Raw genomic sequence first — 24,909 nt, forward strand, 5'->3', positions numbered from 1 at the left:
CACACTATTAGAAGGATGTGATCGTACTGGAGAGGGTGTAGAGGAGACACACCACATTGTTACCTAAAATGAAAAGTCTAGTTATGAGGAGAGACTGGATAGGCTTGGTTTGTTTTCCTTGGATTAGAGGAGGCTGAGGGAGGATATGATTAAGGTATACAACATTATGAAAGGCATAGACAGGATAGATTATGATAATCTTTTCCCATGGCAGAAATGAAGAAGACAACATGGCACACATTTAAAGTGAGGAGTAAGTAATTTAGAGGAGAACTGAGGAAAATTTGTTTGCCCAAAGGGAGATAGAAATATGCAATATGCCACCTGAGAAGATCATGGAGGCAGCTACTCTCACTACATTAAAAAGCATCTTGAAGAACACTTAAAATGCCAGGGCATTGTTGGATATGAACCAAGTGCAGATAAATGGGATTAGTATTATTTGGTGTTTGTTACTCAATATAGACATGTTGGGCCAAAGAGCCTATTTCTGTGCTATATGATTCCATGACTCTGTGGTCAGCTAAGTAAAAACCCACTCATTTAGGGCTTTCTTCACAGTAGAAGACAAAAATAACATATCAGAAATTATGTAGAATCAAGGTTCTAATTAGAGTGGGGAATTTAAAATAATTGCTTTTACCAAAGAAAAACTAATTGATGAAAGCAGTGTAACCAAACCTTGATGGCCCATAATCCTGGATTTTGCATGACATGCCTCTAGACACTGGGGTTATTGTGATAAAGTTAGCCAGTTGGACCTCTTAGAATATGAGTTCCCTGATTGGGTCTGTTAATCAGGTCCAATCAGGGAGCTCTGGCTGACATAAAAGGATAAATGTTCAGGATATTGCACTGCTGAATGTCCAACTCATTGACGGCATTGCTATTATCAAAGACTATACATTTGTAAATATGGGTGATTGGTGATAGGATGCTTTCCCTGAAGAGTTATTTCGGGGGATACATCAATTTTGAAGTTCTGACATTTCCTCAACTTTCTGCAACTGTAAGCCAGCTATTCAAGAAAGGTTAGAGAAAGGAAACAGGGAACTAATGACCAAAAAATGTGAAATAAATAGTATGAGAAATGCTAGAATCTACTGTTAAGGGAGTGATAATATGGCACTTGAAGCATTCACCATATCAGCAGGTTTTATGACTAGGAAACAATATTTGACAAATCTATTAATGTTTTTGATTGATATAATTAGAAAACTAGAGAAAGGGTAACCAATGTATGTAGTACTTTTGGATTTTCAGAAGGTATTCAAGGTACCACAAAAATATGTTGTTACATAAAATAAGGGTGTGTGGAATTGCAAATAATTTATTAGGTAAAAACAATAACTGCAGATGCTGGAAACCAAATTCTGGATTAGTAGTGCTGGAAGAGTACAGCAGTTCAGGCAGCATCCAATGAGCAGCGAAATCGATGTTTCGGGCAGGCCTTTTGCCCAAAACGTCGATTTCACTGCTCGTTGGATGCTGCCTGAACTGCTGTACTCTTCCAGCACCACTAATCCAGAAATAATTAATTATTATGAACTGAGATTGAACACAAAACAAATTAAGAATAAACAGGTCATTTCTGTATAGGCAGCATTGTAACAGGATCAGTGCTTGGGCCTTAACTGTTTCCAATCTAGGGAGATGAATGTAATGTATTCAAGTTGCTGGTAAACAAGATTGACTAAGGCCTTTTCAAAACAGTTGTAAAGGACTATAGAGTGGTTTTCTAATTGAACAAGAATAGTTGGACCATGTCATGGGGGAAGTGAGGAAGTATTCACTTTGGTAGGATTACCAGAGTCACCCCATAGCCTTCCCCCAAATCTCAATGCTGGCTTCCTCAATCATACACTGGGAACTTTTGAACACGAGACCCTGTCTAGAGCCCGCAAGAAAATATTTGCATTTTGGGCTCCCCGAGCGGTGACGTTCTTCCAGCTGCTGGTGAATGACAGAATTGACAAAATTGCCGTTACATTCAATCTGTTTTGCAACAAAGTGGAAATCTGGTGGTGTACCATCATCAATAATAACAAAAATGAAAGGATGTATTGATCATTGTATCAATTTATATCAGGTTTTGGGTAATGGTTACAGCTCATTTCAATTCACCACATTATCAATACACATTGATAACTGTTCTGTCACCAGTGTCATATAATTTCTTTTTTAAAGTAGCTAAGAAGAGAAGTGTTTTTCTTTTCCATTTAACCAGGGACCTGAAGACACAGTTTTCGAATCAGCCCTCCTTAAAATAGCTGAAATCATCAGACTAAAAGATGTTGATGCAATTATCGTGGAAGTTGCTGCACTTTTTCGAGATTTCCCAGATATTGGGTAAGAACAGTCAGAAAATACAACTATACAACTCAAAAACACCAATACATCTGAACCTAACACTTATAACAAAGGAAAAACAGTGACCTCTTACTAATTGAATTCTGTTCTTTTCCAAAAAGAAATCAAATTTCCAAGGTAGTTAATCATATCATGTAGATTTTAAAGATTTCGAAATGTTCTTCTCAGTGTTTTAAGTTTTGTAGTCATCCTGATTATTTTGATAAGACATTTCCATTTTTTGAAAGATGCAAGAGTGTAAGGACAAAAATGTCTTTGTTTATTAAAAAGTAATGTTATTATAATATTTTCAGCAAAATCCTAAAAGTATGTATTCAATATATGGTTAAGTGGAGCTAAACATAATAGCAAAAAAAATCCCAATTCACAAAACCAGACAACTGCTATACATGACTCAGCCATGGTTTACTCAATTAAATGACATTTTCATGCAATTTCCTGTTATTTCTTATTTTCCTAGAAAATTCTGGCAATCAGATCCAGCAAAAAATCTTTACAGGAACTGAGCGCATAGTCAGTTTCTGTAGATATTACAGCTCCTTTCAGATATTCCAGACTGAATTTGAATTGTTCAAAAGTGTTTGTGGCATTGTCCGAGAGCTAACTAAATGACACAGGATGCTGTCATGCCATCATCAGTTGCCATGCAAAAGCTTCAGTATATTTGCAATATAAGTAAATCTCTGCAAACTGACTAATGCACAATAGGGTATGATTCTTTTTGGTATGCAAATAGCCTGTATGCAAATAATCTGTTGTAACTCCATAAAGACCCTTTCTCATTCAAAGATTTGTCTGGTGCTGCTTTTGACGTGAAGTCTTACACTCTGCATTGAATTAGCATTGGTCTCTTGATGTCATGTAATGATTGGAATTTGTGCTATGCTGTAAGGCTACAGGCAAAGTCTCTATTAAGTTCTACATGAATGAGTTTGGACTTTCCAAAATTGTAAAACTATAGTGCATCACATGCAACAATTGCAAACCTCTGACTCAAGCCTCTCAATCCAGACATAGCATCTGTTTCAAAGGGGCCCTGCAGCCACTTCCAGGGAGTTTTCCTATAGGTGACATAAAGTATCTGCTTCATTTTTGGAATATTGAGACCTTGGAGTTTGATATGAATTTAGTTGGCAATCCTATGGCATGATACAAATCAAAATAATTTTTAAAATGCTTGTGCAATTAATACAATCAAGTACATTTAACAGTTCCTTTAAAGCAATGGCATTATCAGAGTGAAAGTGGTTAAAGTGTGGGATCAGTCAACCTAGACAGCAATGTTCCTACAGAGTACTGTAGCTAATGTTGATTCTTTAGCATCCAGTATGGAAATTTCTTAAGTGCAATATCATACGCAATTGAAACAAAAATTCAAAGAAGGCAATGTGAGAAACAAAGCCCACTCACTTCAATAATTTCAGTCCGAGACAAGATCTGAATCAGTAGTGTCATTTATTTTACACTTGCAAGTGGGTGTGATGTCCAGTGCCTTTTAGGTAGAGGACATACACACACCAAGTTCAATTCATACATAATATTTATATGATTTGATGTCTTTTGTTTTACATTGCTCCTCCCCTGTCCACTTCCCTAAGACCGGCCCCCATTACCCCTGTTTACCTCTTGCCTTATCCGGCCTTGTCTGTGATAAAATGCTTATTTCTGGTCTCACAAGGCTGTTTGACCTCATCCTGCTGTAGGTCATTGTTAGGCAGATCCTTTCTTCATCATTATCTACCCCCTTCATCTCTGCCTTTCCCGAGGCCATTCTGATCCCTATGACCCTTTTAATTGGGGTTTGTTCCTGTGTTTTTGTAAAAGTGGGAAGCAGATGTTTATACTTACTGTTTGTACAGGCGTATCCAGCTTAACTTCATCCTCTCACAACATCTTATCTATTTGCCCATCGTGCCTACCATTGTTCATTGGCACATCTCATTCTGACATACAATTTTAGCTAATACAAAAACAATTCTACATTTCCTCTACACTGTTTCCATTCTTGTTGACTCAGCTCTTGGCTAAAACAATTACACACTGGTGTGAGCTCATTTCCTTTGTAAAATGGAATTGCAGAAGTAACATTAATTTACCTATATCCCACAGCAAGTTCCAAAATTGAGAATTCTGATTCCTGTTTAAGCACAAGGATTTTATTATAATTGGATGATTCACTTCTAGAATTTTTGATTAAGTTAGCAATTCCCACATATATGCAGTCAGCTATTGACCATAGATTGTCAGTGTGCTGGACAGAATATTATTCTTCAATTTTCTGTTGATTGTGTGAGAAACGAAGCTCACTCACTTCAATAATTTCAGTCCGAGACAAGATTTTAATCAGTAGTTCATTTATTTCACTGTTGCAAGAGGGATGTGGTGTCTACTGTGTACAAAGGCAGTCACACACACACACACTGAATTCAACAAGTCCACAATATTTATGTAATTCATTCCTATTCCCTCCTCCCATTGCTCCTCCCCTGTTTACATCTCCCACTTCTCTAAGACCGGTGCCCATTACTCTTGTTAATCGCTTGCCTTATCCTGCCTTGTCTATGACAAAATGCTTATTTCTGGCCTCACAAGGCCGTTTGACCACATCCTGCTGTGGTCCATTGTTAGGTATATCTTCCTTCACTACCAACTGTTTCCCTTACTTGTTATGACCTTATGACCTCATGACTTCTTGATTGTGGTTTGTTCTTGTTTTTGCAGAAGCGGGAAATAGATGCGTATAACTACTGTTTGTACAGGCATATCTAGCTTAACCCCCTCCCCTCGCAGCACCTTATCTATTTGTCTGTAACGTCTACCATTGTTTGCAGGCACATTTCGGTCTTGTATGCACATTTTTGCTATTACAAAAACAATTATGTATTTCCTTCACATAGTTTTCATTCTTATTGACTCAGCTCTTGGCTGAAACAATTATACACTGGTGTGAGTTCATTTACCTTGCATAAGTAATTATGATTGCAGAAGTAACATGACTTTATCTATATCCCACAATTTTAAATGTAGCTTTTGTTTCAATGAAACTCTTTTCAACTATTCATCCTAATCAAATGGTCCATTCTCTGCAGAAAGGAGCATGTTAGAGCCATCTTGTCCATGAAAGTCAGCATGAAAAGATCAGTTGAAAAGAAGATTCTGAAAATTCTCAACACACCAATGAATGACTCCAATTCTTCCATAAAGAGGAAACTCTTTTCCAATCCTACCTTATTTAAGGCTCTCTAGAAATCATCGAGAAAGCAACAAAAGAGTGATTTATGTTACTAAACAACAAACAGATCATTGTTGGATATCGTGCAGTTGAATGGTAACTTGTCACTTTGTTTATACAATGGAGTGTTTCCTATTGTGACACACCCACCAGCCTGTGGTTGCTGTCTAATTAGAAAAATAAGTACTTGCATTTTATGGAGCACTTTTCCTCAGCATATCTGAAAGAACTTTATTTCTTTAGGGATTTCTGACTACATTGTTACAGAACATTCCTGTGGTAAAATGCAAATTTACCTCTAACTTATATTTGTACATTTGGATTCAAACAGTGTATTGCAGATATATTGACACTCTACTGTTAGTTCAGATTCTGTTGCTGCTTTGATATTATTCATCAAAGCAAGTGGCAGTAGTGGTGAGAGTCATTATCAAATTATGTTGACTGATTCTGCTTTTGCATAGTTGGAGCAGCAGTGGATAAGAAATAGTCTATCTGACTAATAATAGACAGTAGGGACCGGCTGACATTAAACAGAACAACAAACTGCTGCATAACGAGGTCCTGATCGGGTCTGAAGGCCACACTGCAATGGTTCACATTCAAGGCAATTTTTGTACAGAAAGCAAAGTCATTCTGAAAATGTCAAGAATATAATCCATTCAAAGTTTTTTTCAATTTTTTTTTACATTTTCATAAGATGTGTGTATTGTTGGCAAGGCCAGTGTCTGTTGCCCATCCCTAATTGTCCTTGAACTGAGTGACTTGCCATGCCATTTCAGAGGGTAGTCGATAGTTAAACATCTTGCCAGGGGTCTGAATTGACATGTCGCTCAGACTTAGTAAGAACAGTAGGTTTTCTCCCCTGAAGGATAGTAAACAAGATAACTTTCTACAACCGTTTGGTTGATTCATGATTACCATAAAATCGAGTCTTTGTTGTTAGATCATAAAACCCCTACATTGTGGAAGCAGGCCATTTGGCCCATTGAGTCCACACAGACCCTCCGAAGAATTTTAGAATATTTTATATACAAACAATTTTCACACTTTGGATTATGAAGTTTGTTATTATTTTCCAGGCCAATTGTCACAGATCACTAGGTGTTGCATCTTAGTAGGAGAGGCACAATTATTGAGTTAAAAATCACACAACACCAGGTTATAGCCCAACAGCTTTATTTGGAAGCACTAGCTTTCAGAGCGTTGCTCTTCATCAGGTGGTTGTGATGAAGGAGCAGCACTCTGAAAGCTAGTGCTTCCATATAAATCTGTTGGACTATAACCTGGTGTCGTGTGATTTTTAATTTTGTACACCCCAGTCCAACACTATCATCTCCAAATCACAATTATTGAGTGTCTTGTGACATAACAATAAAACAGGGATAGCTGTAATTTTTTTTTAAAATGTACTGTCTACTAATTACATTTGGTGCTAATGAGCTTCTTTGAAGACAGTAAATTAGAAATAACTAATGATAGTACCAGAGAGTGAACTGTCAATACTTCTGTGTCCTCTGTGTAGCATAAGTTAAATGGTTTAATAACCACACTAAACAGAAGGAAGGGGAAAGCCAAATGGAACATCATAAACATTTGTTGATACTGTGAACAATTATTTTGGGCTACTCTGTTTAAGTTGTCAGTATTTTAATAGCTGGTTACCTGTGAGAGCATTTAATAATTTTTATGTTATAATTCATGTTACTTTTCTTCAACTGTCATTTAGTTAAAGTATATAGATACAGCTGCATAAATATTTCTGCACAGAGTTCTACAGAATTAAAAATGTTTGTGTAGTTTCCAAATATACCTAAAACTAAAATATGCAATGTAATAGACTTAAAATTTCCAAAGCAAATATAATTGCTATGTTAGATGCAAACTCTAATTGTGCAGACTTGTGTTCTAGCATTATTTATACAGTATTAAAAATCTTTACTTGTGTTTTTTTTCTAATGCATATATAAAATAATGTGTCTCTTAAACAAATTTCTGTAATATTCTCTGTTGGAAGCACATTGAAAGTCTTAACCACATTGTTATTGGCTGTGTTCTAGTTCTTCAACAATAAAACAAAATGTAGAACATAGAACATAGAACATAGAAGAATACAGCGCAGTACAGGCCCTTCAGCCCTCGATGTTGCGCCGATCAAAGCCCACCTAACCTACACTAACCCACTATCCTCCATATACCTATCCAATGCCCGCTTAAATACCCATAAAGAGGGAGAGTCCACTACTGCTACTGGCAGGGCATTCCATGAACTTACGACTCGCTGAGTGAAGAACCTACCCCTAACATCAGTCCTATATCTACCCCCCCTTAATTTAAAGCTATGCCCCCTTGTAATAGCTGACTCCATACGTGGAAAAAGGTTCTCACTGTCAACCCGATCTAACCCCCTAATCATCTTGTACACCTCTATCAAATCACCCCTAAACCTTCTTTTCTCCAATGTAGTAGTTATTCAACTTATTATTTGGGTTTTTCAGTGTCTTAACCAGACATGTTATATAACACAGTTTCTAGTTTGCAAATTGAAGTTCATACACAGTGTTGGCTCCAAGCTCCATTTGAACTCTACAGCCTTCTGGACTCAATATCACAATGAACAATTTTAGGGCATGAGACACCTTCTCCTATGTCATTACCGAACCCCCATACAAGACGCCTTGTTATCACATGGTCTGCTATTACACACAACCCATTGTTAGCTACTGATTATGGAAAAGCGCAGCAGGTCAGGCAGCATCCAAGGAGCAGGAGAATCGACGTTTCGGGCATGAGCCCTTCTTCCTGATGAAAGGTTCATGCCCGAAACGTCAATTTTCCTGCTCCTTGGATGCTGCCTGACCTGCTGCGCTTTTCCAGCAACACATTTTCAGCTCTGATCTCCGGCATCTGCAATCCTCACTTTCTCCTCCTAGCTACTGATTATCCCCATTAGTAGCTTTTCAGCCTCCTAGCCAGATCGTCATTCACTTCTTTGTCTGTCCAACTGTTTTCTCTCTTTGGGCTCTATCTCCACCTATTGTTTACTCCGTACCCTTTCCCCCCCCACCCTATCTTCTGCTTTAAAAAACATTTTCCCAGTTACCATCAGTTCTAAGGAAGGGTCACTGGACTTGAAACTGGACCAGGAGAAATCAGCTGGCGGCATTGGATGAGCAATCAATCTTAAGCCATAGGGTGCCAAGGTAGAAGACAGTTGTCATAACTTGAATTAAAGCAATATATGCATGTATCCTGTAATACAATTGTCTGCGTTAAACACCATCCATGACTTATTTGAAGTAATTAACAGTTTATGCAAATGTCAGTATTTCAAGCCCCATGGTGGAATTTGTATGCACTTTTTTTTCTTATTTTGGGGAGTCTGAAATTACAATATGATGTAAATTGTCAGACTAGTTCTTTTATATAACTTAAATTAGTCAAATAAAACAGCTGATTTATGGAAAAATAAGTATGCTGTGCCAGATGGATAGAAACAAATTGGTCTTTTAAAATCTCTTACCACACTGGAAATGTAACGTCAGTGGGTATTGGAGGGGATTTCTTTCTGAAAAGCAACAGGCATTGTAGTAATGAATAGAAATTGTTATCAGCATTGATTCCAAAATTATAGGAAGTTGCATGCTTAGCAATTGTCCTAGTCATCACTCTTTGAAAGACAACAGGGTGCTGATAAAGTACAAAATTAAATTGTGTTGGTATATGTCAATCCAGTTCAAAATCACTGATGATATATCTATAATTAATACTTTTGGAAATCTGAAATTTTTTTGTAGTGCATTATTTAGCCGGTAAGCTGAGAAAAATCCTATACAATCCAACACACAGCAAATTTCACAAACATTTTTATTACCTGGACTTCAGCAATCAGTTTTTTTTTTGAAGTTCAGATTTTATGGGGCCAAAATAAACTAGATTGGAACAGTTGTTGACTCTTCCGTACATTAATCCCAGCCACTGGGCTTCCACTTTCTATCTCAATTTAACTATCTGTAACAATCCGACCTCTACAGTGTTCTGCAGTAAAGAATTCTGCAGATTCACTACCCTCTGCAAGAGAAATTCCTTCTCATCTCAGTCTTATTTGGGAGACCCCTTTCTTTGAGATTATGCCTGACAACCCACAACATGTGCACCTAATCTGCAAAGTCCCCTAAGAATCTTGTATGGATAATTCTTGTCCAAAGATTACTTCTCTTTCTTCTAAGCACCAAAGACTACAGGCCAAACTATTCAACCTCTCCTCATCCTTCCATACCCAGAATAAACTTAGTGAAGTTTTCTAGACTGCCTCCAATGCCAGTTTATCTTTCATTAGATAAGAGGACTGAAACAATCCACAGTATTCCAGTGTGGTGTAATTGGTGCCTTGTATGGTTTTAGCAAGGCTCTCCAACATTTTACTCTAAAAATAAAGGGATAAAGGTCAATAGTTCTTTTTCCTCCCCTATTTTCTGCTGAAATTGCAAGATAGTTTTTTTGTAATTTATACATGAGGATTTTCAAATAGCCTCTGTGATATTGTTTTCTGTGGTCTTGCTCCATTTAAATATCATGCAGCTCCTCTATTCTTCCTGCTAAAGTGCATAACCTCACGTTTTCCTCATATCTCTTCTTCCTCAGGCAGCTGAGGAAATTTGGCATTACGGCGAATACCCTTGCCAACTTTTATAGGTGCGCCATTGAGAGCATTCTATCTGGATGCATCACTATCTGGTGCTGCAACTGTACCATTCAAGATCCGAGACAGTTACAGAGAGTGGTATACTAGGCCCGGACAATCACAAAGGCCAACCTCCCATCTATAGAATCCATCTACCAGGCCCACTGTCAAGGAAAGGCCGCCAGCATTCTCAAAGATCCATCCCACCCTGACAATGTTTATCTACAACCTCTACCATCGGGGAGAAGGTACAGAAGCCTGAACGCATGCACCAGCCGGTTTCAAAACAGTTTCCACCTTACTGTTGTTAGAATACTGAATGGACTCACAAACTCTGAACATTTGCCTGTACCTGTGTTTTTTGTTTTTGCCACTGTTTACCTATTATTTACTATCTATGCTACTTAACTATGTGATCTGCCTGTATTGCTTGCAAGACAAAGCTTTTCACTGTGCCTCACGCATGACTATAAATTCAATTCAATTCAATTCCCACACTATATTTCATCTGCATACTTGCTTCACCCGTTTATATTCCACCTGTTGTGTCATCCTCAACACTTTCTTTCCCATCTGCTTTTGTTCATTTGCAAACTTGGCTACAGTACATTCAGTTTGCTCATCAAGGTCATTAATATGTTTCAGTATTGTAAACATTTGTGGCTCCATCACTGATCCTGTGGCACTCCACTAGTTTCAGGTTTCCATGACACACATAGCTGATGCCGACCCATGCTAATAAACCACCTGCAGAACCATGGAGTCCCACATTACTAAGTAGCCTAATGTGTGGTGCCTTATCAAATCAGATGTTCAACAGAAAATTCCAGAAGGTCTTGATCTGAGTTTCAAAATTTACTTGGAGCATGAGGAACGATGCCAAAACTGTGAATCTTCCAAGCAATTCCCCTAAATCCTCTCAATATCAATGTCTAAAATTGTCTCATTGAAAAATGAAACCATAGATGTAAATATTATATAACTGTAGAATCATAGAATTTTACACTCGAGAAAGAGGCCATTCAGTCCATCAAGTCTGTATCAGCTCCTGAAAAACCGACCCAGCTAGTCTCATTCCCCAGCCCTATCTTTGTAGCCCTCTAAATCATCTCTTTCAAATACATATCCAACTCTCTTCTAAAACCTCCTGTGGAATCCACTTCCACCACTCTCCCAGGCAGCACGTTTGAAATCCTAACAATACTTTGATTTAAGAAATTTCCCATCATTTCACTCCTTGCTAACAATCTTTAAATTGTGATTCCTAGTTACTGACATCCTATCTAGTGAAAACAGAATATCCTTATTTGCCTTGCCTAAATTGTTCATAATTTTGACCTCAATAAGGTCTTTAATCTTCCCTTGTATCTAAAATCGCTTATTCCTGGAATCTAGTAAACATGTTTGAACTCTCTCCGGGGATTAAACATACTTCTTTAAATAACATGCCCAGAACTGAATGCCATACTTCAAATGTGACCTGACTAATGATTCGTAGAGGTGTAGCATCACTTCCTTGCTTTTATACTCTATGCCACTGTTTATAAATCCAAGGATCCAATAAACCTTCTTAACAATTGTTTCAACTTCCCTGACCACCTTCAGAGAATCATGCTTGTGACCCCCAACATTCCTCTGCTCCTGTACTCCGCTCAAAGTTGTACCATTGATCCTACATTATCTCTCCATGTTCCTTTTACCATAATGCATATATTTTTCTGCTTTGAAATTCACCTGTCAGGTGGCTGCCCATTTGGTGAACTTATCTATGTTTCTCTGATGTCACTCAGTATCATCCTCATAATTCACTATGCCCTCTAGCTTAGTACCATCTGCAAATTTAGAAATATTGCTCTTAACATCCATCTCTAAACTGTTTATGTAAATCAGAAAAAGCAAGAACCACAACATTGATCGCTGGGGAATATCATGTTCAACTCATCTCCAGTCTGAGAAACACCCATTTATACCTACCCACTGTTTCCTATCTTTTAGCCAACTGCTAATCCATGCGGCTAACGACCCATTAATCCCAAACATTTCTAATTTGCTAACCAACCTGTCATATGGCACCATATCAAATGCTTTCAGAAAGTCTAAGTATACAATATTAACTGCATTATCTTCATCTACTGCCTGTGCCATCTTGTCAAATAACTCAATTAAATTTGTCAGACATGACCTGCCCATGACAAAGCAATGTGACTTAATTTGTTTTTCTCTAAATGTATATTTACCTTATGCTGTAATTTGGCATCCATCAGTTTTCCCACTATTAATGTCAAGCTGACATGTTGTAGTTTCTTGGATTACTCTTTGCCCCCTTCTTAAATAATGGCATCACATTTGCAGTCGTAACATGCTAATGAATATAAGAATATCATCCAGTCTATTCATATAAAAGCAAACAAGTATTCTATTTGATCATGTTCTTAAATATAGCCATTGCACCAAATATTTCAGTGATTAATTATAACTACTTACAACAATTGTGGTAAAGGTATTCAATATACTTGGGAATTTGATTATTAAAGTACGAGTAAAATATATGCATGGTTTCAGCTTTGAGAATGTAATTCTTGTTGTAAAGAGGTCACAAACACATTTGGAACAGTGAACTAAAGACATAATTGCCAAGAAAACGTGCAATTTATGTTCCTAGCCGAATATCTATGTTGTCAATTGAAGAAACATTTAAAAAGTTGAACTTTTATGACAAGCAGAGAAAGAAAACTAGGAATTACTAATAGTTTGAGTTCATTTCAGAATCAAGTTTCACTTCAAAAGAACTAGTTTTTCAGTTAAGAAGAACTGCTTACCCTAGCAGCAGTGTAGTTTAGTTTTGTGAAGTCTTCAAGCTTTGAGGATTTGAGAAGATGTTTTCAAGCTGTCACAACCAAAAGAGGCTTAGGCCATTAGAACTGAAAAGAAATCCAAATCTTCAGAACGAGAAAGATGTTCTTAGAACATTGAAATTGGAAAGACTTAGTTAACTATGAAATAAAGAATCAAGATTAGAATAATGCTTCAATAAGATTGAGTATCTGTAAAGAAAAAGATTGAAATTTTGTTTTGTTCTTCATATTAAGATCTTTTTTAACTGTCATATAAAATATATATGATGGTTTTGTTTAAATAGTTATGTGATACAAAAGTCGACCATTGCTGAAAAACTACACACTTTATTGAAACTTGTTGTCATGCATTCATCGGGACATATTGTTAGAATACTGATGTAAATCAAAAAACTATACAGTACCTAAGATGTCCTTTGACCCTTCAAGTGTGTATTGCCAAAACTATGCAAAATCTACACTGGTCACTCTAGAACTTGGCCCACTGCCTTGAAGGTTATGACATTCTAAATGTTCATCCAAGGATTTTTTTAAACTACCCTCCCAGATAGCGCATTCCAGACCTTCACCACATCTGGGAGCAAAACTCTTTCCTCAAGTCGCCTTTTAACCTTCTGCCTTGCATCTTAAACACCTTATTGACCTCAACTAAGGGGATCAACAACTTTCTATGCATCCTCTCCATTCCCCTCATAATCTTATGCACCTCTATCAGGATCTCCCTCAACCTTCTCTGCCCCAAAGAAAACAACCTAGATTTCCCAGCCTCTCTAAATAGCTGAAATGTTCAATCTCAGGCAACCTGCGAGTGAATTTTCTCTGTACCCCAACATCAATGGAGTTACTTTTAATCAACCTGTACATGTGTTTCTAAGAAATTGATTTTTCTGATTCATAAACAGATCCTTTATATATAATAAAATGCCACTATCATAGTATAATATGAGTAAGGTGGACCATCATCCTTTTGTTTAACTGCATTTTAACAGTAACCACAAAACATTTACTGATGTTCTTCTGTTTTGTTGTGTGTCATACAGTCATAGAATTGTACAGGACGGAAACAGACCCTTTGGTCTAACTCGTCCATGCCGACCAGATATTCCAACCCAATCTAGTTCCAGAACCCAGCCCATATCTCTCCAAACCCTTCCTATTCATTTACCCATCCAAATGCCTCTTAAATGTTGCAATTGTACCAGCCTCCACGACATCCTCTGGCAGCTTATTCCATACACGTACCACCCCCTGTGTGAAAAAGTTGCCCCGTAGGTCTCTTTTATATCTTTCCCCTCTCACTCTAAACCTATGCCCTCTAGTTCTGGACTCCCTGACCCCAGGGAAAAGACTTTGCCTATTTATCCTATCCATGTCCCTCATAATTTTGTAAACCTCTATAAGGTCACCCCTCAGCCTCTGACGCCCCAGGGAATACAGCCCCAGCCTGTTCAGTCTCTCCCTGAGGGAAATGAGTATTATCCTTTGGCTGTTTTCTGGGCTAGGTCCAACATTGCTCAAGCTGTTTAGCAATTGTTCTAGCTGTGTTTTATTCTTTTTTGTTGACAGCGTTGGACAGAAACATATGTTCAGTGGTCACCCAAAGACACTTACTTAGCAACATTCCTTCAGTGTGTTATTGCTGTTTGGGGTGGGGAGAAATTCAAACAGATTGAGTGTTTCAATCACCAAGGTGTACAGCTAATCAATTTCTCCCCATGTGAAAGGCATCTAATTTCTTTAATACTGAGCTATACTTCTCTATATATATATTCTCAATTTTAACTTTCCATTTGTAACCAAAATGTAAGTATTGTAGTTTTGCTGCAGACATAAACATTGAAATATTTTCAACCATCTACTCAAGCAGTTGGCAATAGACTATTCATTCTACAATCCTTAAACATAATTGTATCTTCATTTAGTTTATATATATAAAAGAGGAAGATGCAAATTGAAAGGCAAATTAACAGTACTGTACTTCAAGACCATTTGAGAAAAACAGTGCATTGAGTACTAAATAGTTGTTACTGGTGTAGGTTGTAAACATAGACAGTAATAGGGAAACAGACATTTGTGGAAAAAAGATAAAATTTCATAAAATGCTATGAAATATACTGAATGTTATAGGAATTGCTGATTCGGTCATATAAGGAATGTTCCCACAGCAGTTTCCTAGACTGGCAAACATGGCAATGAAAGCCCCTTTCTCTGTCAAGGGCATGTTTCAACCTGTTTGTGCTGGAGACAAGGCATTGCTAATCCTGAGAGGTAGGGGTGGGTGGTAGATGACCTCATGATCCATATGTAAACCAACTGTCTGAAGGCCAAACAGGAAGCTCTAACAAACATGAGACACAAGATGATTTATTGGACTTCTGACAGATATCCAAAATGGATTAGTTTGAATATCCATTCCTTGTCAATCAACAATTGAATAGACGATTAATATAAGATTCCATGCATTTAAGGTATAAACAGGCTGAAGACGAAACAGATATTGCGTGTCTTTGATAGGTATGTCCCTGTCAGGCAGGGAGGAAGTGATAAGGTAAGGGAGGAAGTGCTAAGGTAAGGTAAGGGAACCGTGGTTTACTACAGAAATTGCATCACTTGTTAAGCAGAAGAAGGAGGCTTACGTATTGATGAGGCAAGATGGTTCAAATGAGGCGATGGAGAGTTACAGATCAGCTAGGAAGGATTTAAAGAGAGAGTTAAGAAGAGCAAATAGAGGACACGAGCAGTCTTTAGCAAATAGAATAAAGGAGAACCCTAAAGCTTTCTATAGGTATGGAGGAATAAAAGGATGACTAGGGTAGGAATAGGACCAGTCAAAGACAGAAGTGGGAAGTTGAGTGTGGACCCTGTGGAGATTGAAGAGGTGCTAACCAAACATTTTTCATCAGTTTTCACTCAGGAAAAGGAGAATATTGTAGAGGAGAAGAATGAGGTACGAGCTATTGGACTAGAAAGGATCAAGGTTAGTTACGAAGGTATCATCAATTCTAGAAGGAGTGACAGTAGACAAGTCCCCCGGCCAGATGGGATTTATCCGAGGATTCTCTGGGAAGCTAAGGAGGAGATAGCAAAGCCTTTGGCTTTGATATTTGAGTCATCATTGTCTACTGGTTTAGTACCAGAGGATGGGAGGATTGCAAATGTTGTGCCCTTGTTCAAGAAGGGCAGTAGAGATGACCCAGGTAATTATAGACCAGGGAGCCTTACTTCTGTTGTAGGAAAGGTTTTGGAAAGGATTATAAGAGATAAGATTTATAATCATCTAGCAAGCAACAATTTGATTTCAGATAGTCAACATGGTTTCGTCAAGGGCAGGTCGTGTCTCACAAACCTCAATGAATTTTTTAAGAAGGTGACCAAGCATGTAGGGTAGGGCAGTTGACATGGTATACATGGACTTCAGTAAAGTCTTTGATAAGATTCCACATGGTAGGCTGTTGGAGAAAATGCAGAGGCATGGAATTGAGGGTGATTTAGCAGTTTGGATTAGAAACTGGCTTTCTGAAAGAAGGCAGCGACTGGTGGTTGATGGGAAATATTCACCCTGGAGTCGGGTTACTGGTGGTGTGCCACAAGGATCTGTTTTGGAACCACTGCTGTTTGTCACTTTTATAAATGACTTAGACGCAGGCATAGGTGGATGGGTTAGTAAGTTTGCAGATGATACTGAAGTCAGTGGCGTAGTGGACAGTTTGGAAGAATGTTACAGGTTGCAGGGGAACTTGGATAAACTGCAGGATTGGGCTGAGGGGTGGCAAATGGGGTTCAATGCAGCTAAATGTGAGGTCATTCACTTGGGAAGAATAACAGGAAGGCAGAGTACTGGGTCAATGGAAAGATTTTTGGTAGTGGGGATGTGCAGAGGGATCTTGGAGTCCATGTACATAGATCCCTGAAAGTTGCCATGCAGGTTGATAGTGCTGTTAAGAAGGTTTCATTGGTAGGGGGATTGAGTTCCGGAGCTGCAATATCATGCTGCAACCATACAAAATGCTAGTGCGGCCACACTTGGAATATTGTGTACAGTTCTGGTCACCATATTTTGGGAAGAATATGGAAGCATTGGAAAAGGTGCAGAGGAAATTTACCAGGATGTTGCCTGGTCTGGAAGGAAGATCTTATGAGGAAAGGCTGAGAGTCTTGGGTCTGTTCTCATTGGAAAGAAGGCTAAGAGGGGATTCGATAGAGACATACAAAATGATCAGAGGATTAGACAGAGCAGACAGTGGAAGTCTTTTGCTTGCTAATCCTAAATGTGCAAAGAATTATGCCAACAACAAATTTAGGATTGCTAGTCGGGTTCACAGTGTGATGTAACTCTGTGAACTAGAAGCTACATATATTAATACACAGAGCCCTCCTGTACCTTTTCAGACAAAAATATCATGAATACACATTTCACCTATTGGAACTCCAGAAAATAATGCCCTGATAGATCAAAATCAAACTGTTTTATTTAAGCAAAGCCCTATGGTTAATTGTCAGTTAGCATTAATAGTTGCATTCTTTTTGTCTCTATCAATCAGAGTCCACTTGCTAACTATTCAGCTCTCTCCTCTCATACAGTGTAAATGTTGACTTCTTTCTTAAATTTCATATTGATTTGATGAGTTCAAAATATAAAATTTTGACAAAATGTGTCTTTTCTCAGCAATATATTTGTTTTTCTGTCTTTTGTGTAATAAACCAGTATTCAAGAACATTGGCAGTCTCACGTGAAGATGCTATCACAACTGGTCCCCAGGCGAGGGGCTCCAATTCATTATGATTCAAGGTGAGGTGGGAGGAACTGCCTTCTCTTCATTATTCAGTCCCCCTTCTGCTGGTTGCAACAACATTAACTTAAACCTTAACAAAAACAATGGACCCTTCCTATCTTTCCCAGTTCCAATATGGTTGTGTTTTAAAATTAGCCAATTTAAACATGATTTCTTGAATTAAAGAAATACTGAGTTTATTAGTTTCTATACTGTAAGAAAAAGGAAATGTAATGCATATATATATATATGCAGATTAGAAATGAGAAATAAGTAAAATGATAAAAATTAAAAAGATACACAAGTCAGTGTTTGGTTTATCCATACGGAGTAGATAGTGTAATGTTGTGACCATTAAGTTGGGCAATTCCAGTTTGTGTTGACTTTAGCAGTTGAGCAGTTCCTTTTTGATTTGAAATTCTGCAGATTGGCAGAAAGACGTGGTTTGGTTTCCTGTTTGATTGTGGCGTTTGGCTGGTGATTTGCTTCCAGCAAACAAAGAGAGAGAGACTTTCATACATTGACCTGTCTAAAAGGTCAGAACGAGTCATAAATCACATCAGGCCAGGCTGACCTGTGAGAGTGGACCCAGAGTAGAAAGTCCCACAATGTGCAGAAGCAAAGAAGCTTCATTCGAAACTACAAGAACAGAAGGAAATTGGAAGAACGAGGTTAGCGTAAGGTCAGAATCAGTGCAGTAAGGATCAGTTGAACTCAAGGAAGCTAATATCACGATTGACGGTAAATATGGAAGTACGGATATCTAGATGAGTATCAAAACTTTTAAGTGTCAAATCTACAGTATCTTTAAAAAAATTCCATTTTCTTTCTGATAGGTTTAGTTGAGACTTAAATAAATAGATGCATGGCAAAGTACTTCAGCCTCATGGTGTGTACATCCTGTTACACACAGGGATTTCAGGACAGGTCCTGATAGACTGGGTAACAATAATAACAAATTAACTTTATATATGATTTGGAGATGCCGGTGTTGGACTGGGGTGTACAAAGTTAAATATCACACAACACAAAGTTATAGTTCAACAGATTTAATTGGAAGCACACTAGCTTTCGGAGCGATGCTCCTTCATCAGGTGGCAGTGGAGGGCTCAATCCTAACACAGAATTTATAGCAAAAATTTACAGTGTGATGTAACTGAAATTATACAATGAAAAATTGATTGTTAAGTCTTTCATCTGTTTGAATACCATGATAGTTTCACTTCTTTCATGTGTAAATCGCAAAACCTTTTCTTAAAAAGTTGCCCGGGTTAGCTGTTAACAATGGTGATAGTTCGACAACATGTTGAAGGTGTTGGCCCCCGTCTTCTCTGTCTATGCCATGATGTTTAGATTGATTCTAATCTAAAAAGTGAGATAACGGAGTTTTACATGAATTCATGCAGTTTTTGAGCTCAGAGTTCTACATGAATGCATGCAGTTTTTGAGCAAAGTACAATATAACCCTGCAGTACAAATTCACCCCACAAAATATGTGTGTGCATGTTGGTCTTTGTCTGTGTGTGTGTGTGTGTGTGTGTGTCTGGGTTCGGGGGTTGTGAGTGTGAGAAAGTGTGTGCGTGTGTGTGTGTGTAATGAGTGTAGAGTGTCTTAAGTCTGTGAGGGGGTGTATGTGTGAGTGTTTGTAAGGGTGTGTGTGGGTGTCTGTGTATGTGTGCCCATGTCTATGTGTGTATAGAAGTGCCTGTGTGTGTGTGTGAGAGAGAGTGTGTGTGTGTAGGAAGGTCTGTGTGTGTGTATAGTGCAATGGTGGTCACCTGTAGTGGTCCCAGTTGACAGGAGTGTTCCCTCCCAGCTGGGGAACACTTCAGCAGTCCAGGACATTTGAGTTCGGACCTTCGGGTGACCATCCTTCAAGGCAGACTTCGGGACAGGCAGCAGCGAAAAGAGGCCAAGCAGAGGCTGATAACTAACTTCGGTACCCATAGGAAGGGCCTCAACTATACACACTATCCCCAACCCAGACAGATACACACACACACAGACAGACAAAGACCCGCATGCACACATATATTTTGTGGGGTGAATTTGTACTTGCAGGGTTACATTGTACTTTGCTCAAAAACTGTATGCATTCATGTAGAACTCTGAGCTTAAAAACTGCATGAATTCATGTAAACTCCGTTATCTCACTTTTTAGATTAGAATCAATCTAAATATCATGGCATAGACAGAGAACACAGGGGGCCAACACCTTCAACATATTGCCTAGCTATCACCATTGTTAACAGCTAACCTGAGAATGTAACTTTTTAAAAAAAGGTTTTGTGATTTACACATGAAAGAAATGAAACTATCATGGTATTCAAACAGATGAAAGACTTAATAGATAATCAATTTTTCAATGTATAATTTTAGTTATATCACACTGTAAAGGTTTGCTATAAATTCTGTGTGTTAGGATTGAGCCCTCCACTACCACCTGATGAAGGAGCGACGCTCCAAAAGCTAGTGTGCTTCCAATTAAACCTGTTGGACTATAATCTGGTGTTGTGTGATTTTTAACTTTATATAGTACTTTTAACATCATAAAATATCCCAAGGCACTTTACAGGGGTCACTACAAAGGAAAATATGGCAGCTAGCTACACTAGAAGATATTGGATGAAATGATAGAAAGTGTTGCTCATCTTTTACCTGCAGGTCACATCATTCACTGAGTATCTGGAACTCTAGGTTTTTGGAGCTTGAACATCAATTGACATTGGCATTGTGCATCCACAAGATTGAGAGCTTTGTGAATAGTCTTTTTCTAGATGTCGTCACCACACAGCTTAAAATAAACAGGAAAAAATGCACTTGGTGACTGGCAGACAGGCAAGCAGGTCATGTAGGAGTGCACTTAGTACATGTTGCTCTCCAACTGGTATTCAGTTCTGAATAACAAAGTAAGTGATGATTCCTCAGGACAGAGTCAAGTTCATGATACCACAAATGACAAAATGGTATGGGAAGACAGCAGGAAGATTGGGAAAACAATTATGAAAGGACATTTTGTCATTATGGAAACACTGGCATTTCTGTAGCCACTGATTTGATTCTCGAATGGTAAGCTACCTCTCTGGTGCCAGGGATGAAGATGTCACTAAGCCTCTGCGAGGATTCAGAAGGGACAGCTTTAACAGTTGGTGGTCGTATTGTATATTGGTACTAATAATATGGGTAGAAAATGGGTATCACAAACCCATTTTAAGGAGGCAGGAAGAAGACTTGGCAGGGAATCCTGATGTATGGTTAGAATAGAGAAACAAGGTGCACAAGACATGGGAGAAAAAGATAGTAGCAGAATAAGACATAGTGAGATATTAGTAGAGACAGAGCAAGAGGAAGTGTAATAAGTTTAAATTAGATTTGAAGTGCATCTATGTGAATACATGGTGACAATTAAGGTTAATGGGCTGTGGGCACAAACATCCATATGGGAATAGGATGTTATGGTTACAAAGACCTCAAAAAAGAGAGCTGGATTAGATATTGAATATCCCTGCATATTATGTGTTCAGAAAAGATAGGAAGGAAAGATAAAGGGAAGGGATGCCAGCATTAATTAAATGCTGGAGCACTAGATAGAGAATTTCCTAAACGGTCAAAAACAGAATCTATTTGATTAGAATGAGGAATGTATAGAGGTATTACTACCATTGTGTGTATACTATTGGGCCAATGATAAGTGAGAAAGATATAGTGGAGCAGAATTGCAAGGATTTTACAGAAAGATGTAAAAGCTAGAGAGTAGTGATAATAGGAGGCTTTGATTACCTTATCACAGAAGGAAATAATAAGAGAAGAGTTTCTGAAATGTCTTCAGGAGAATTTTCTTCAGCAGTATATTTCATGCCTAACAAGCACAAAGGCATTGCTGGGAACGGTTCTATGGAATGAGGTGGGATAAGTGAATCAAATATCAATAAGTGAACATGTAGAGATTGTTAATCATAGAATCATGTGTTTAGATTACCAACAACAAAAAAAGGTTAAGGAGATATCCAGAATAAAAATAATTAATAGTGGAGGGTCAATTTTAAATGGTGAAAATGGATCTGTCCAAAGTAAATTGACATACAGCTCATCTCTTCAGTGGAAATTTGCCTTAGTGACTCTGATGAGATGTACAGTCAGAAACCTTGTATTAGTTCCATGTTCACTTGCATTAACAAGGCAGATAATGAGACCATCAACACAATCACAGCCTAAAGCCCACACATACATTCAAATACTTGTGTTAATAGGTTGATGGAAGGTGGTTGATCACCTGATGAAGGAGCGGCGCTCCGAAAGCTAGTGTGCTTCCAATTAAACCTGTTGGATTATAACCTGGTGTTGTGTGATTTTAACCTTAGAAAAATGTAGTGAGTCTGGCAGACATTACAATTACAACATTTAACATGCAATTATAATATTTGAAAGGCATTGGATGGGTATATGAATAGGAAGGGTTTAGAGGGATATGGGACAAGTGCTGGCAAATGGGACTAGATTAGGTTGGGATAACTGGTCAGCATGGATGAGTTGAACTGAAGTGTCTGTTTCTGTGCTGTACATCTCTATGACTTTATGACTCTAAATGAAATGTATTGAAAAAATGGTCTGCCCTTAAAGGTGAGATGAGGGATATAATGGAGGTACATTTCTATGAGGAGATAGATAGGACAATCAAAGTTAGACCTTCTCGTGTAACAGAAGAGACAGGGAGTAAAACTAGCCAGAAAATATAATTGCATGGCAGGTGTCAAGTTGATAATGCAAGTATTATAAAAACTAGGCCTAAAATAACAAGTTTGGAGAGGAAGTGAGAAATGAAATATGAGGCCAAAATAAGTGCATGAGAAAACACAAGCAGCTACCATGAAAGGGAATGCAAAAATCTTTTAAAGACAAATAAATAATTAAAAGAGAATATGATGAGGGTGGGGCTTCTAAAGACCCAAAAGTTGATCTGAAGGTGGAGGCTGAAGCATGGTTGAGGCACTAGATTCATTGAGTCATATAGCATGGAACCAACCTTTCAACTCAGCTCGTCCATGCTGACCCGGTTCCCCAAACTAAACTAGTCCCATTTGCTTGTGTTTGGTCCATATCCCTCTAAATCTTTCCTATCCATATAACTGTCCAAATATCTTGTCATTGGACTCACCTCTACTACATTCTCTGGCAGATCATTCATTACATTCACCACCCTCTGCGTGAAAACCTTGTCCCTCAGGTGCATTTTAAATCTTTCTCGTCTCACCTTAAACCAATGTGGTCTAGTTTTGGTCTCCCCTACCTTGCAGAAAAGACCTAATCTATTCCCATTATGATTTTATAAACTTCTGTAACGTCACACCTCAGCCTCCTACACTCCAGGAAAAAAGTCCCAGTCTATTCCCACCCCTTCTTATAACTCAAACCTTCCAGCCTCAGTAACATCCTTGTAAATCATTTTTGCACCCTTTCCAGTTTAATGACATCTTTCATATAGCAGGGTGACCAGAATTGTACACACTACTCCAAATGTTACACTCCACGATCTCCCTGTTCCTCAAGTACTGGCTTCTTGAGCACCTTTGATTTTAACAACAGCAGTAGTGGCTGTGCATTCAGCTGCCTGGGCTCCACGCACTGGGATTCCCTTGCTAAACCCCTCCATCTCTCCCTCCTTCTTTAGATTAGATAATCTAATCTAAGACAATCCTGATGAGGAACAATGAGGCCTTAGAAGAAATTATTATTGGTAGGAAGGTCATACTGGTGGAATTAATGTAGCTGAAAGTTAATAAGTCCCTAGAACCTGATATTCTACATTTCAGAGCATTGAAGGATGCAGCTACAATATATTGACGATCATTTTCCAACATTCTATGGATTCTGGAATGATTCCTACATATTGGAAGCTAGCAAATATCACCACACTGTTTAAGAAGGAAAAAAAGACAGTAAACAGGGATTTACAGACCTGTTAGCCTAACCTCAATAATAAAGAAGATGCTAGAATTTATTATAAAGCATGTGATGATAGAAACTTAGATAAAAGTTATCTAGTTTGATATATTCTGCATTGATTTGAAAATGGGTTATGATGCATGAGAAAGTTACTGGACTGTTTGAGGATATTACGAACAAAGTTGATAAAAGAGATATAAGGGATGTAATATATTTGGATTTTTGAAAAGTTTTTGACGAGTCCCCCATGGAAGGTTTGAATCAATCATAGAATCTCTACAGTGTGGACACAGGCCACTCTACCCATCGAGTCCACACCAACCCTCTGAAGACTATCCTACCTGGACTCAATCCCCCACTGTTGCTAGTTATCTATACTTGCGTGTTTTTTCCTTCTGTTAGCAAAAATAAGATAACAACGTTGTTCATAATAACGTATAGCAGTGTTCTGCAATAATCACATGGAATTCAAAACAGTGTTTTCAATGTAAAATGGATATTTGTAATATTAGATTAGCAAGACAGCGAGCCTGGATATTAATTTAATCACATTTTAAAATCTGAAATAGTGGACGCTGGGAGCACACAATAAAAGCTACAGATATTAGACTAAAACAAATGTGGACTTTGTCAAGCATTGGCAATTTGAAGCTGGAAAAGCACAGCAGATCAAGCAGCATCCGGCTGGCTCATTGACAGTAACAAAGTGAAGGTATCAGACAGAGAAAGAGATGACTGCATTCAACAAAAGGAACTCAGAGGGGACAGGACAGATATCCTGTTCTTGGAGGCCCACCAGAAGAGGTTGCAACACCAGACCTTGGCAGCCTGATTTCAGGTCAGCGTGGTCTTCATGGTTTAGATAAATGGTCAGCAATGTCACAAGAAGATCAGTGACCCTCAGCACTCCCCCAGGGTAAGGGCTACACTCCTATCTCTGTTATCTCACACTTACTCTATCTGTGCTATTGCATCCACTTCCCATCGTGACTCATACACCACCACCTTCACTATTGCTTGCAATATCATCCCCCCCTTGCTCTTGTAACACCA

At 38.3% G+C, this 24,909-nt stretch overlaps 1 protein-coding gene across 6 annotated transcripts in view; it reads left to right on the forward strand.

The window, feature by feature from the left end:
* The window catches only part of LOC140476253 (tumor necrosis factor alpha-induced protein 2-like), a 70,280-nt gene extending 62,731 nt beyond the window's left edge, over window positions 1-7,549 (forward strand). For all 6 annotated transcript variants that reach the window (XM_072568562.1, XM_072568563.1, XM_072568560.1 and 3 more), the window contains 2 exons: window positions 2,228-2,349; window positions 5,460-7,549. In XM_072568562.1, coding sequence (XP_072424663.1) covers window positions 2,228-2,349; window positions 5,460-5,616 — 279 coding nt within the window. In that variant the 3' untranslated portion in view covers window positions 5,617-7,549. The remainder of the gene's footprint in view (window positions 1-2,227; window positions 2,350-5,459) is intronic.
* The last annotated feature ends 17,360 nt before the right edge of the window (window positions 7,550-24,909 follow it).

Source organism: Chiloscyllium punctatum, chromosome 4 (assembly GCF_047496795.1).
Source record: "Chiloscyllium punctatum isolate Juve2018m chromosome 4, sChiPun1.3, whole genome shotgun sequence".
Lineage (NCBI taxonomy): Eukaryota > Metazoa > Chordata > Chondrichthyes > Orectolobiformes > Hemiscylliidae > Chiloscyllium > Chiloscyllium punctatum.